The 12,409-nt window shown below is 38.2% G+C and overlaps 1 protein-coding gene across 2 annotated transcripts; it reads right to left on the reverse strand.

The window, feature by feature from the left end:
• Positions 1-762: 762 nt before the first annotated feature.
• On the reverse strand, positions 763-7,948 carry LOC146392624 (protein eva-1 homolog C). 2 transcript variants are annotated; one of them, XM_084950976.1, is made up of 8 exons: positions 7,773-7,948; positions 5,562-5,767; positions 5,315-5,438; positions 3,875-4,027; positions 3,484-3,627; positions 3,296-3,367; positions 3,129-3,209; positions 763-2,163 (listed from the first exon to the last, which is right to left on the reverse strand). In XM_084950976.1, the coding sequence occupies exons 1-8, from the start codon at positions 7,867-7,869 to the stop codon at positions 1,778-1,780; spliced, it is 1,263 nt and encodes a 420-aa protein (XP_084807102.1). In that variant the 5' UTR covers positions 7,870-7,948; the 3' UTR covers positions 763-1,777. The 2 variants fall into 2 exon arrangements, with proteins under 2 accessions (XP_084807102.1, XP_084807109.1); XM_084950983.1 differs by lacking the exon at positions 3,129-3,209 and having other exon boundaries at positions 7,773-7,947.
• Between the last annotated feature and the right edge of the window lie 4,461 nt (positions 7,949-12,409).

Raw genomic sequence — 12,409 nt, forward strand, 5'->3', positions numbered from 1 at the left:
ACTTGAGTTTCACACATATTTTTTTGCTTTGTATCTGTAACCAGATCTTAACAAAAAGAATTTGTAACTTGTGTAAATATTTTTACACACCCAAATCTTTTCTACGCACACACAAATTCTTTTTACACACACAAATCTTTTTACACACACAAAAATTCTTATCTACAGATGCACATATATACACATTCTGATTTAAAAGTACAAAGCTGATTTACAAGTACAAAATATTTATGACCACAATTTGATCCCATACTTTCCTCAGCTGATGTATTTCTGAGAGCAATTGTGCAAAGACTTTGAGTATGTTTTTCCATTTTCTGGATCCGGACTTTTAAACCCCTCTACCCACTAATCAATATCTGATATCAGGCTATTTTTTCATCATAAAACCTTTTTAAAGCTCTCCAGGCTACTTGTACAATTCATGTACAATTGCATTCATGACTTCATAAATTGTGACCACCAACACCATTGAGACATTTCTGATGATGCCTCAAAAAACATCCCTCTAAAGATGGTCAGGTACAAGAGCTGGAAGAAAAATAAGTGAAAAGAAAAACTTTGAAAGACCTTCAGAAAGCCTGGAGAACAATTGCTTAGACCAAAAAAATTATAAGCAAAATCTAAAGAAATAAACGGTGGGTCAGGACTTTTGCACAACTTTTGTGTTGTAGTTCTATCAGTTAATCAGATATAATCACATTTATCAATCCAAAAAGGCACAAAAATGTAACAAAGAATCAAAACATAGTTGTTAGTAGATATTTGGAAATTATTCAATTTACATATTTATTTTTTAGGATTTGGTTTTGCACTGTTCTACATTTAATTCTCCATCCTTCAGCAATAATATGAAATGTTTCCCCCACAAAAGAACAGCTTTATTTTTGTATGTTTTAATGAAACATTAAAAATGGTATTAACTCACCCAATGATTTATTAGTCACAAAGTGCACTGAAAATACTGGTTTTCCATATTGTAACCGCAAAAATGCGTTGAAGTTATTAAAATTAAATCAGTGGCACGTCCACTGTTATTCCATAAAACACAGCAGCATTTGAAATTAATTGAAACAACAAACATGTGATGTTAATCTTTATGATTGTAATCAACCACCATTAGGTTTTCATGTATTTCAGTAGTGTCATCATGCATTGAGACAGATTAGGAGGTTCAGTAACATTTAAAGAGAAGCTATCATCCTTTCCCTTATTTTCTGTCACATATACCTCATTACTTTTTCAGGTTAAACTGGTTTTAAATAATGAGGTTATTGTATGTACAAGAGGTTCCCTTCAGGCTGTTCTAAACACTCAAATTCAGACTTTATTTTCTACTCTTGGCTTTGCCTAATGTCAAGGTCAAGGTCAAGGTCAAATTTATTTATATAGCACATTTCAAACAGCCGATGCTGCACAAAGTGCTTAACAATATAAAAATTGGGGACTTCCCTAATTCATCTCTGGCACTTAGGAACCAACCATCTAATGCTTAAGCTTTGCGTTTGTGAGGGGCACCCAATCAGAAGAAAGTTGGCTTGGAGGAAGAGGAGTTCATATGGCTCGTTTCAGACTGTGAATGAACTAAGGACCCAGCTCAAGATAAATAAGGATTATCTTGAACTTTGAGTCATGCAAAGGTCCTCTAGAAGAGTAGAGGAGTGAAAGTTTGGACCTGGAAATTAGCATAATAGGTCCAATTTACAGTAAAAGCACTATCTCAGTATGATTTCAGTTAGCAACTATCGTTCTAATGCAGTATACTGACTGTGTACTTTCAATTGTTGTAGGTTTTAATCTTGTGAATAGCGTAAGGGCTGGAGTCTCTGTGTGGCCAAATGTCTCCATTGGGCAGATCCCTAGTCTGTTCCTCCTCCCACTCAACCATCTCTACTGTTAAAGTGGGTGGACTGAAGATGTCAGTTGTCCGGTAGGATTGTGTGAGGCGGCGGAAAGAAGATGTGTCAGAGACATCATCTTCAAAGAGGTCCTCCATGAGCTCCTTGCGTCGTCTGCGAGATGCTTTCAGCTCATCATTCAGGTCAGAAACCAGATCTTTAACGTCTTTCACAAGTGTGGAGCGAACACCAAACAGGCAGAGCAGGAACACGAGACCAGCACAGATGCCGGAGACAAAGTAGAGAGCAACTCGCTCTGGGAGACCTGGAAGAGAGATGTGTGAGGAAATTAAAAATTTGCCAACATAAGCCACAAGTGTCCACTCAGCTCATCTTTCTCACATTGCTTTAGAAAACACTATTAATACAAGGTGTGACCTTTCAAAGAAACCACTAAATTCATTTCATATGAGTAATGTATCAAAATCAATTTGCAAGTGCTCCTATTTCAGCTCAAATATCCAAATAATTTGTATCGATATTTTTTTTCTATTTTTTTTTTTTTTTTGTATATGTCCAAGTTGAATATAAAATGTCATAATAAACTGAAAGGAAAGAAATAGACTGAAATTAGGAAAAGTTATTTTTAAAGATAATAAGCTAATAATTATATGATTTGGAAAATGGAAATAATACAGAAATATTGCTTAATATTACTACTTATCAGCACAGACAAGTGGCTGGCACACTGATAAGCAGAGGCTGGCTGGAGCCTTCCTGTGTGGAATTTGCATGTCCTTGCTGTGCCTGTGTGGATTCTCTCCAGCAGTACAAACACATGCATATCAGGTTAACTGGTGAGTGTAAATTGGCTGTGGACGTGAGGTAGATGATTTGCATAAAGTGAGCAGAATAAAGAGTAAATGTGGATTTGGTTTAAAGTGGCCAGTAAAGAGTACATAAGTGCTATATGAATGTCAGTCCAGTATCATACCTCTCTATCTGTAACGGCTGAGATATATGTCAGCCCCTGCAACACTAGGCTAGATAAGCAATTGAGAAAATAGACAGGTGGTATATAAAGGCTTCCAGTTACTCTAAATCAAATTAAAAACAATACATTTCATTTTATTCAACGCCTCTTCTAATTTTTCCATGTCGTTTTGGAGCTCAGTATCTCGACTGTGTCCACCAACGTGCTTGAACACCGACACTTCTCTTTGACTACAGCACTCATGAGAGATATATATGTGGCTGTAGCCTGACATCCACAGGCATCAGTACACATACCCAGTATTTTGTCAAAGATCTCCAGAGAGTTGGTTAAGAACACATTTTGAGGCCTGTAGGTGGGGCCAGTGTACCATCCACCTGCAGGCGAGAGGGTTCTGGGCTCAATAGCCAGTCAAAGTCTGCTGCATGCAATGAAACCTGTGAACGTTCGTTTTCACACTCACCGTGTGTGTAATCTGAGATCATGAAAGGATCTGTTGGACCTTGACCCACATCTTCTAGGAGATATCTGGGGACTAAAGAGGAAATGAAACACTGTCACAATACGCAGCTGTATGCAAATACAGAAAATATACTATGCTATCTACATCCAAGCCAAAAAAAAAAGAGTAGGTGTAGATTTGTCACTTACCACAAGTGAAGGACACCCGCAGGTGTTTCCTGGTGCCGGGGAAGCACGGGTCCCCAAAGGTTCGAGTATCGGCTATTAGTGAACAGTTTGCTCTGCTGTGACACCTGCGTGACACTTTCCTCAGGGCCGCCGGAGACAAACACTCTGAAATAATTTAATATAAATGAAACCAATGATTGTAACGAAGAAGACAACAGTAACATTTTATTGTTAAAAAAAAGCTGTTCTTCTAAAACCTGAGCACCTAGAAATGAATGAATATGAATAAATAATTCATATTTATATGAATGATTAAATACAGTACAGTAGTAATTCTCCATCATGTCTATACAGGACTTTAGCACCACTTTTTTGCCACTAGATGGCACTTGAGCCCCCTGCTGTTGCAGACCCATGTCAGCCTTTGATCCAGGTTCCTGAGGACAGTGAGGACTGCCGTGCAGCAGGTGTCCAAATGAGGCAGAGTAGATTGCGATGACAGTCTCATTTTTACACATCAGCCTCAAACGCTCATTTTCGCACACCAGTCGTGTGCGGTGGTGCTCTGAAAAACAGATGAAATGGCACATTTTGAAGAACATCTAAAAGTTGACAAGAACTTTCTGTAGCTGTCTTAGGAAAATCTGATGGCTGAAAGCATTCATTGTTATTATTTCAAAAGTTTATAACCTTGTTTGACAGCTGTTTAGAGAGCTATGTAAATGACTCAAGCTACCCCGCTTTTCTTTATATTTTGCTTTCAAGCCAGTTTTTTTTCCCAAAGTAGTCTTGAGCAACAGTTCTCCAGGTTCTCTGAAGGTCTTTGGACATTAGCTGCTTTTTCACTCATTTTCTAAGCATTCCTTATACCCACTCTTTTTAAGACGATTGCTTTTGTTTGTTTCTTTTTGTCTTTTAAGCTAATTAACTCTAATCTATGAGCTATGGACATCAGATGAACAGTATCTGAAAGTCATGTCTTAAGAAATAGGGAAAAATCCAGGAAAGACGTGACCCTGGCCTGACCCAGTAATAAGGAAGGGAAACACGTTAAAAAGGCTGTTACTATATGTTAGACATTTATTATTTATTTATTATTCCTCCTGTTCAAGCTGATTATTGGAAATCCAGTCATAACCTATTATAGAAGACGTAATTTAATGCGACAATATATATGTCAAAGTGCATATGAAGTTGATGTGAGGCTATAAGAGTCACTAGTGGACTGATTGTGTGGCTTTGTTTAAAAGCTACAATCACAATTTTAGAAGACTCCCACTTAATTTTATGTAACTCAGACTTTATATGCACTTCAGTTTGGAATGCAAATGTTTCAATGTACAGTTTTGTGTTTTATGTGTGACTGCCCGTTTTTTTGAAAACACCCCCAAAAAATGTAAGTTCCTTTTTATGTTTTGCTTAACAGGCCTGAAACCAGAGGCTGACTGAGGAAGAATATTACAGAAACTATAAATGATACCAAGTTCAGTTCCTCTTTTCTAAGTTACCGTTATATTTATTAAGTTTTAGATTTCTGTGAGCATGCAAAAGACATAAATAAGATATTTTAAACTAATAATAATTTAAAGATGATTACTTAATTATAGAAAAAATGAAAGGAAAAAGATTTTATTTACCAGCTTTATATGCTAATAGATTTTTTTAATTAAGAACTTTACTGTGCAGCTCTTTTTTTCAAGCCAAGGCCCCTCTTATTGATAGTTTTCTGCACACCTTTTATTATGCACAAATTATGTGATGGAGTCTTTCTTTGTCAGTTAGCTAACATAAATTTAAAAGTCATGTGTTCACTAGTGGTGAAGTGACTGGACTGTCCAGCTCAGTAGTGCACCTGGTCTGCACTTGTAGGAGACTAGGAGGTACTTGGTGGTGAGGGGACAGGGATCCTGGCCAAACACCGGACTTAAGACGGGAATGTGGCACGACCGCCGATCCTGACACTCTGACAGCACTTTCTACAAGCACAGGAAAATACATGTGGACCACTGTTATCTTCAACAGGAGTCGCCCATAAGGGCATTTGATTAAGGCAGATTATGCAGTGAGTTCACAGTTTATGTCAATGTTGCTATGTGTACCTCGATAGCAACTGAGGAAGTGCACTCTGTGTCCTCCTCCACAGTTGTGTTTGTGCTTGCAGGAGGACATAAATGCTGACTGGGAACACGGCGTCCATAGAAGGCTGATAGGATGGCCACAGACGTCCTGGAGGGACACTTGATGATGAGAATTTCTCCTTCACAAGCATGAGCCGTGTGGTTTTTCAGAATGCTGTGAAGATACACTGAAAGATAAAAAGAGCTGATGATGTCTATTTTATCATTTCAAACACATCTTACACCTCATTTATAGTCACGTGCATAAGCCTTGAGCCCCCTTTATTTCTTTATATTTTACTAGTAAAATGGGAATTAAGTATATAAAGCAAAAGCAGAGATTACACAAATATAACAAGCTTGAAAGTCAATATTTAGTGCCACAACCTTTCTTCATTCAACACAGCCTGAACTCTCTTAGGCAGACTTTCTTGTAATATCTCTAAATCGTCTTCAGGAACCGTTTTCCAGGCTTCTTGAAGGAAAATTTGATTCATAATTCCACTTTCAGTTCCTGTATAGCGTCATATGCGCCAGCCTTTTCTTCCTGTTTCCCTTTCTTAAGAATTACTTCTTGTCTGCAACCTTTCCACTATGACCATTTCTGATGAGGCATCAGTGAACAGTAGATGGACCTCCTAAAGGGCCACATGCATCTCTCAGCTCCTGCGTCAAATCTTTGCTGAATCATTCTCTGATTCTTCAGGAAATGTCTTTCAGACACATTTTGTCTGCTGCTGATAGTTTTTAAGACCTGACACTTCTTCTTTTGTCCTCTGCTTTTCCAGTTTTCTCATTTTTTAAGGGCGTGCTCCACACTGTCTATCACAGTAAAATCCTATTTTAATCCCGTCAAACCGTATAATCATTTAGATTCAACTAAAAAAAATGGGAATAATTCATGTGATTTTGTGACATGCGGCTCAAAGTACCTCAAGATACAATTTGAAATTGTTTTCTTGCTAAGTTCTCTGTTATGTGTAGACACAACACTGGTTCATCCCTTGAGCTGGGTGAAATTTTTAAGCTTGAATAATTCACAAGTCAATGTTAAGTAGCTTAACAAGCGAAAAAACATTTCTCAGAAAGCCTGGATAAAAGAGAAAGAAATAAAGGGTCTTCTTTCTGTTGTTAACCAACTAATAAAGACTGGATGACTCAGTTACCTTTACTCATGCACAATTTGCGACCCTTTCATTGTCAACAAGTCAACAGTTTGACTTATTTAGAGCTTATTTTTAGCCCCTACAACAGCTCAGTCCCCCGTCGACAGGGTGGTGTACGACTCACTGGGTGTAGCTCGCCAAGACAATTTTTGGACTATGACCACACATATAAACATCATCAGCAACAGCGCATAGACACTGAAGTGAAATCTCCCCTCCCATGTGTGTTTCCTGTACTGTATTGTGCTAGTGTGTACGTGCAGTATATCTCGCCTTGTGAAGATTTATAATGCAAATTTTTATTATGTATTAAGACTTAATTTATGTTTAGGGTCAAGTTTAAGGCTAGTTTATTTAATAGTTATGGTTACATCTCTAGGACATGAATATAAGTCAATGTTTTGTTCTGTGACATGATGGAAACCGTGTGTGTGTGTGTGTGTGTGTGTGTGTGTGTGTGTGTGTGTGTGTGTGTGTGTGTGTGTGCTCCACAGAGGCATTTTAAAGCTTTAGAGAACAAACGAGACACAGTACCAGGCACTCACTCACAATGAGCTATTATTAGACACACACACACACTCACACACACACACACTCTCACACACACACACAAACAAACAAAAGATCTCTGCTGTGATCAGATATAGAGATGCACATGTAAACAGAACAGTGTCTGAGACAAAAACTACCTTTGGCTGTGTCTGAACATACAGTACCATTGTTTCCATAATGTCAGTAGTGACACAGTCCAAATAGGAAAACACCTCAGATGATAAACACAGGTCAGCTGTAGTTTATTTATTGCTATGGGAGTATCTGGTTGTATTGAGTGGATATCCAAGTTCAGGATCTGTTCTGCAGCCTCTTCACCCTGATTCTGGTCTCTCCGCGAGATTATGACAAGCTGCTTATGAAGCAGGATGTGGAAATCTGTTAGGAAATGTCATTGTGAAGCTTCTTTACGCAGGTGAAAAGCAACGCATCAGCATTTTGAGTCTGCTATTGATTTCAAAACCAAGAGACTTACGAGAGAAATCAGGAGCCGAACGTGCTGTGTGCATCTTCAGAGCCAGGAGGAGAGGCAGGAGACAAAAAGAGTGGCAGAAACTCCAAGACGCTGTCATTGTGAATATCCTGCAACAGACCCTGCAACAGGGTTTGTGTAGTAATAGGCTGTTTGTGCGATTGACTGCCTGTGAGAGAGCAGTCAGTAGGTCAATGATGCCATTGTGTTTACAAGAAACAGCTGGCCCTGCTGAGCAATAAACTAGAATTACTGCCAAGCATTTATGTGGTTCTATCGCTAATCAGTCAAGTTTACATCCATGTCTAACCAGACTTGACCTTTGACCTGCTGCATATGAAATTTCATCACTTTATCCTGTTATCCTACCACACATTTGTGCAAAACATTTTCTCATCATTTACGCATGAATTCTTGAGTAAGGGCCAAAAATATGGATTTGTGTGGTCCTGCTGACGTTTGACTTTGTTTGACTTTGACTTAGTTCATCCCTAAGATCAAGTGGCTGTTTGTGCCAGATTTTGCTTTCCTGAGATATTAAGTTCATGTGAATGGGACTGACAGACAAGGTATAAAAGGTTAAAGTAGCCAAATGACCTGTCCATAAAGGAAGCCATCTGCAGCAACATGGCAAGCAGACATAGAAAGTCACATGGACATGTATTTGTTTTTTTCTAAATCCAACAGAGGCTGGCTCCTCTGGTTGATCAAAGATATCCAATTATATAGAGATCTGTAACAATGTGACCCAAATTTACACTTGCTTTATGACCTCAGTAAACAATTTCCAAATGTACTTTAATCAATACTTTAACGTTATATGTGAAACGTGTTCTTTTGGTAAATTTTGTAAACATGTCCAAATCAAGCATAAAGTAGGATATGCCTTGTTACAACTGTTATTGAGAAGTTGTCCTCATGTCCCCTGTTTCAGATCCACCTCTCAATCATGAAGTCTGGTTTATTAAATAAAGAAGACGAGGATGAGAAATTAACTCCAGGCCTCAATAAGGGAAGTCTGCAAACCACTGGGTAAAAACACACCATCTGACTGTGTCTTTATGTATTATATAGCACTAAACTTCAGCGTTGTTTTGATTCAGCCTTAGCTGATCAGTTTATGTAAAAGCACAATTTTTTAACATGAAATCTTCAAACTGAGCACAACTTGTAATTTTACTATTTTTGACTATCTCTGGCAACATGTATCTGGGATTAAAATGTGTTGTTTCATTTTGTGTGTTTACGTTAAAAACTTCATGCTTATTCCTAAACTTGAATAAGGAGATATTTTCTTCTTCTCATGCTTTTGGTATGATGGTTTTCTATCTTTAAAAAAACAGCTTGTCTCTGAACCATAAACAAAATGTGGAAACAACTATAAAACTGACTAACTGCCATTTGGGATTTTGAGGGGAGGGACAGTACATGTTGCAACAGTTTCCTGATATTTTTTCTGTGTGCAACATAAGCTTTCCGGCCATTTTTCGAAAAGATCTGTATATAAGCATGTTGGTATCCCACCCATCTTGCCAAGAAGTTGTTGTCCGGGAATTAGTTTCATCGTGTCGCCCACTTAAAATTTTATTGAAATTTAGGCCTATGAATGTCTGAAGTTCACAGATCAAAACGTTCCTCTTGTGTAAAAGAGGGAGTCTGGAATCCACCACAGAGCAGCAGAGTTTACAGGATAACAGTTTGACCTTTTGTGTGGCTGCGTGTGTGTTTGTAATGGCAAAATCCAGTTCCACTTTCTTGGATTCGGTTGTCCACATTGAGAGCTCTGTTCATAGAGATAAGGCACTTTTTCCCCCCCATTTCCATTTGCTGTGTGTGTGTCCAGTGGAGATATGGGTATTTATCTCCAGGAGATAGGGCTTTCCTGGGAAGTGGAAGATCATTAGTAAGCTATGCACGCTCCCGGGATACTTTGGAAAACTCTCCTGTTGAATAACCCTGCTGGCAGGGCTGAATCAGTTGGTTTGAGTTTACTATAATGGCTGTGATTTTAACCTTAATTTCCCTTTTACTCATCCCCTCTTTCTCAACACGACGTCGTCATGGCAACCAAACACAACACAAAATACCCATGAAATCAGCCCATGTCGACCTCAAGACGTTATCGATAACTGCAGTCGCCTGTGAGAGCGAATCTATTGAATTTCTTAATAAAACACCAGCCCTTTGTCACACAGGTTTCAATGGACACACCCTCTGTCACAGCACAGCAAATGCTATAATAAAGACTGACCACTGAAAAGCAGTTTAATCATGTGAGTAAATGACAGAGGCACTCCCACCGTGCTGCAGTAAAATTCCACTCACCTCCCAGAGGTGGTGATTATTTTTTAGAGGATGTGTTATGAGTGAGCAGAAATGGACATCAGATTTCCAAACACTTGGAAAGTAACCTCCGTGACTCCGAAGACATTTAAAAAGAAAAAGGAGGAAGACTTCTTCTTCATGATCTCTCTCCTTTTGAGTTATATTTCCTGTGGCGATGGGGTGTTATTTGCCAGATTTCCGGGATTTGTTGGTAGTTTCATTGTGATGGGTTTGTTTTCATCCTCGCTCTCTGTGATGCAAATTCCTCAAATCCTCTCGAGCAGATAAATGAGAATGGGGCACAAAGCCTTCTTTTTCAATTCCTTGTGGTACATTTCACAATCTCGCCAGTGTTGTTCGTTTCTTTAAGGAACTCTACACCGCAGCATGGGGGTTTTGTCATAAAACTTCCCTTCCCCTAATTACTGTAAATGATGCCATATTACAATAAACACCGGACTGCCCCTCCACTCCTGTCTCCACTTCTTAAGCACAAACTATCACTTTCAGTCTTTAATTGACCCAGAGACCTCCTAATTCAAATATGGCAAGCATATACTGTATTCAGCTGAAAAATTTCATAATATTTGATATTCCTTTAGCGCTAAAATTTAAAATCTTAAAGTATTTTAATATTCTTTATTTCCAAACACCACTATTCAAGCAGTTTAAGTTGGCCCTTTTTATGCCCATATTTTATTATTGAGGGGGATTCCCACAACCACAGCTCATTACTCAGAACATCCTCAGAATACCCCCAAAGTATCACATCATTTTTTAAAGAAGAGGGCAAAGCCCATTCAGAGCTTTTCTAGAAAGCATTATACGTTTAGCTACAAATGGACTACAGTCATTGGTTGTAGAAATTCAACTATGACGCAACCTCAAAGCCACAGGAGATCATTCCTATCTGTGGCCATCAAACTTTATAACTGCTCCTTACAACACCTACAACTATTTTCACTTAGTCTGCAATATTTTGTCTGTACTGTACATAATATTGCTTTAACTTTAATATTAATTAATTAATTCTAATTTAACATTGCAATTTGAGTGACTTATTAGTACTTATTTTTTAATATAGAGTCTACTTTACTTTCCATGTTTATATTTTATGCGAGCATCTGTAACAAAACTGTTTCCCTCTCAGTCTGAACTTGTGAAGGTATAGAAATGACAATGTAAGGCTACATTAGTCAAACTTTTGCTAAAATATTATTAGAAAAACAAAGTGAACAGGTGGAAGTAAAGGTAGTGACTAAACTGACTTTCTCTGTTCTCTTAATGTGCTTTTTTGGGGTTGAATTTTTATTCTATTACTGGTTTTTGTGCCCTGTAAAGAAAAACAGTAAATTGAGTGTTGTTGAGTCCAGAGTTCACGGTAATGCTAACATCTTTGTGAAGTCGGATTTTGAACTCATTTGTAACACGTTCATAGTGATAGTACTAACAAGCTTTTCAGCAGCTGTTCGCTTTACAGTATTCACAATCTTACTTTAATAGCTTAGATTAGCACAGTACGTTCAGCTGAGACTGATAGGAATGACATTATAAAGATAAAAAAGCTGACCTGAAACGCCTGAAAGGAGAACAAAACATCAGGACTGTCCAGTCAGTGTTTCACAGATCATATTCATCCCCACAGGCCACTACCTAATACTGTTCAGTGACTTAATAAACCATATTAACTCTATCTTATCTCTCACAGTGTGTTCATATGCTACTGCTGCATGCCATTAACATTAGTCCACTCTCTCCCATAGTTTGTATTTTGTCCCAGTTTCTCTATCCTCTCCCCTTTCCTTTCCTTTTTCTTCTCCTTCGACTCACTCTTTACCAGGTCATTGCAGGTTCCTGCTCCTCCCTGATCCTGGCACTATTTCTGTTAAAAGGGAGCTCTTCCACTGCTGTCGCCAAATGCTTGATCAAAGGGGATCTTCTCAATGTTCGTCTTTTCCCTCTAATATCGCAGGTCTTTACCTTACAGCAGGGGTGGGCAATTAAGTTTCCAAAGGGGTCACATAGGGGTCCCACTGAGAAATAACAGCTAAAAGTCCATTTAAGTTACAGTGTTAAGCACCTTGATGTGATAAAAAAGCTGTACCTGCTTGGTTCCTAATCAGAAGGATACAGATATAATACAAATGATTAAACATTAATGAACTTCAGCTTTTGTTTTGTTTTGTTTGCTAATACTATTGTTTTCGAAAAAATGTGAAGAGTAAATGTTGAGCACTGAAGAAGACAAATATTGATAAAGCCTCCACATAGAGGAACAGCACATATACTGAAAGCCATTTTTGAGGGGATGTAGC

Source organism: Perissodus microlepis, chromosome 2, assembly GCF_051167445.1.
Source record: "Perissodus microlepis isolate ML-2025 ecotype Zambia chromosome 2, ASM5116744v1, whole genome shotgun sequence".
In the NCBI taxonomy this organism is placed as follows: domain Eukaryota; kingdom Metazoa; phylum Chordata; class Actinopteri; order Cichliformes; family Cichlidae; genus Perissodus; species Perissodus microlepis.

Excerpts from the sequence above, each read along its gene's own strand:
- LOC146392624 (XM_084950976.1), bottom strand. The coding sequence starts at position 7,869 with ATGACAGCGTCTTGGAGTTTCTGCCACTCTTTTTGTCTCCTGCCTCTC. Across the intron at positions 5,768-7,772 it reads TTCGGCTCCTGATTTCTCTC|TGTATCTTCACAGCATTCTG; the intron begins GTAAGTCTCTTG and ends TTTATCTTTCAG. Across the intron at positions 5,439-5,561 it reads CTTCCTCAGTTGCTATCGAG|AAAGTGCTGTCAGAGTGTCA; the intron begins GTACACATAGCA and ends CTGTGCTTGTAG.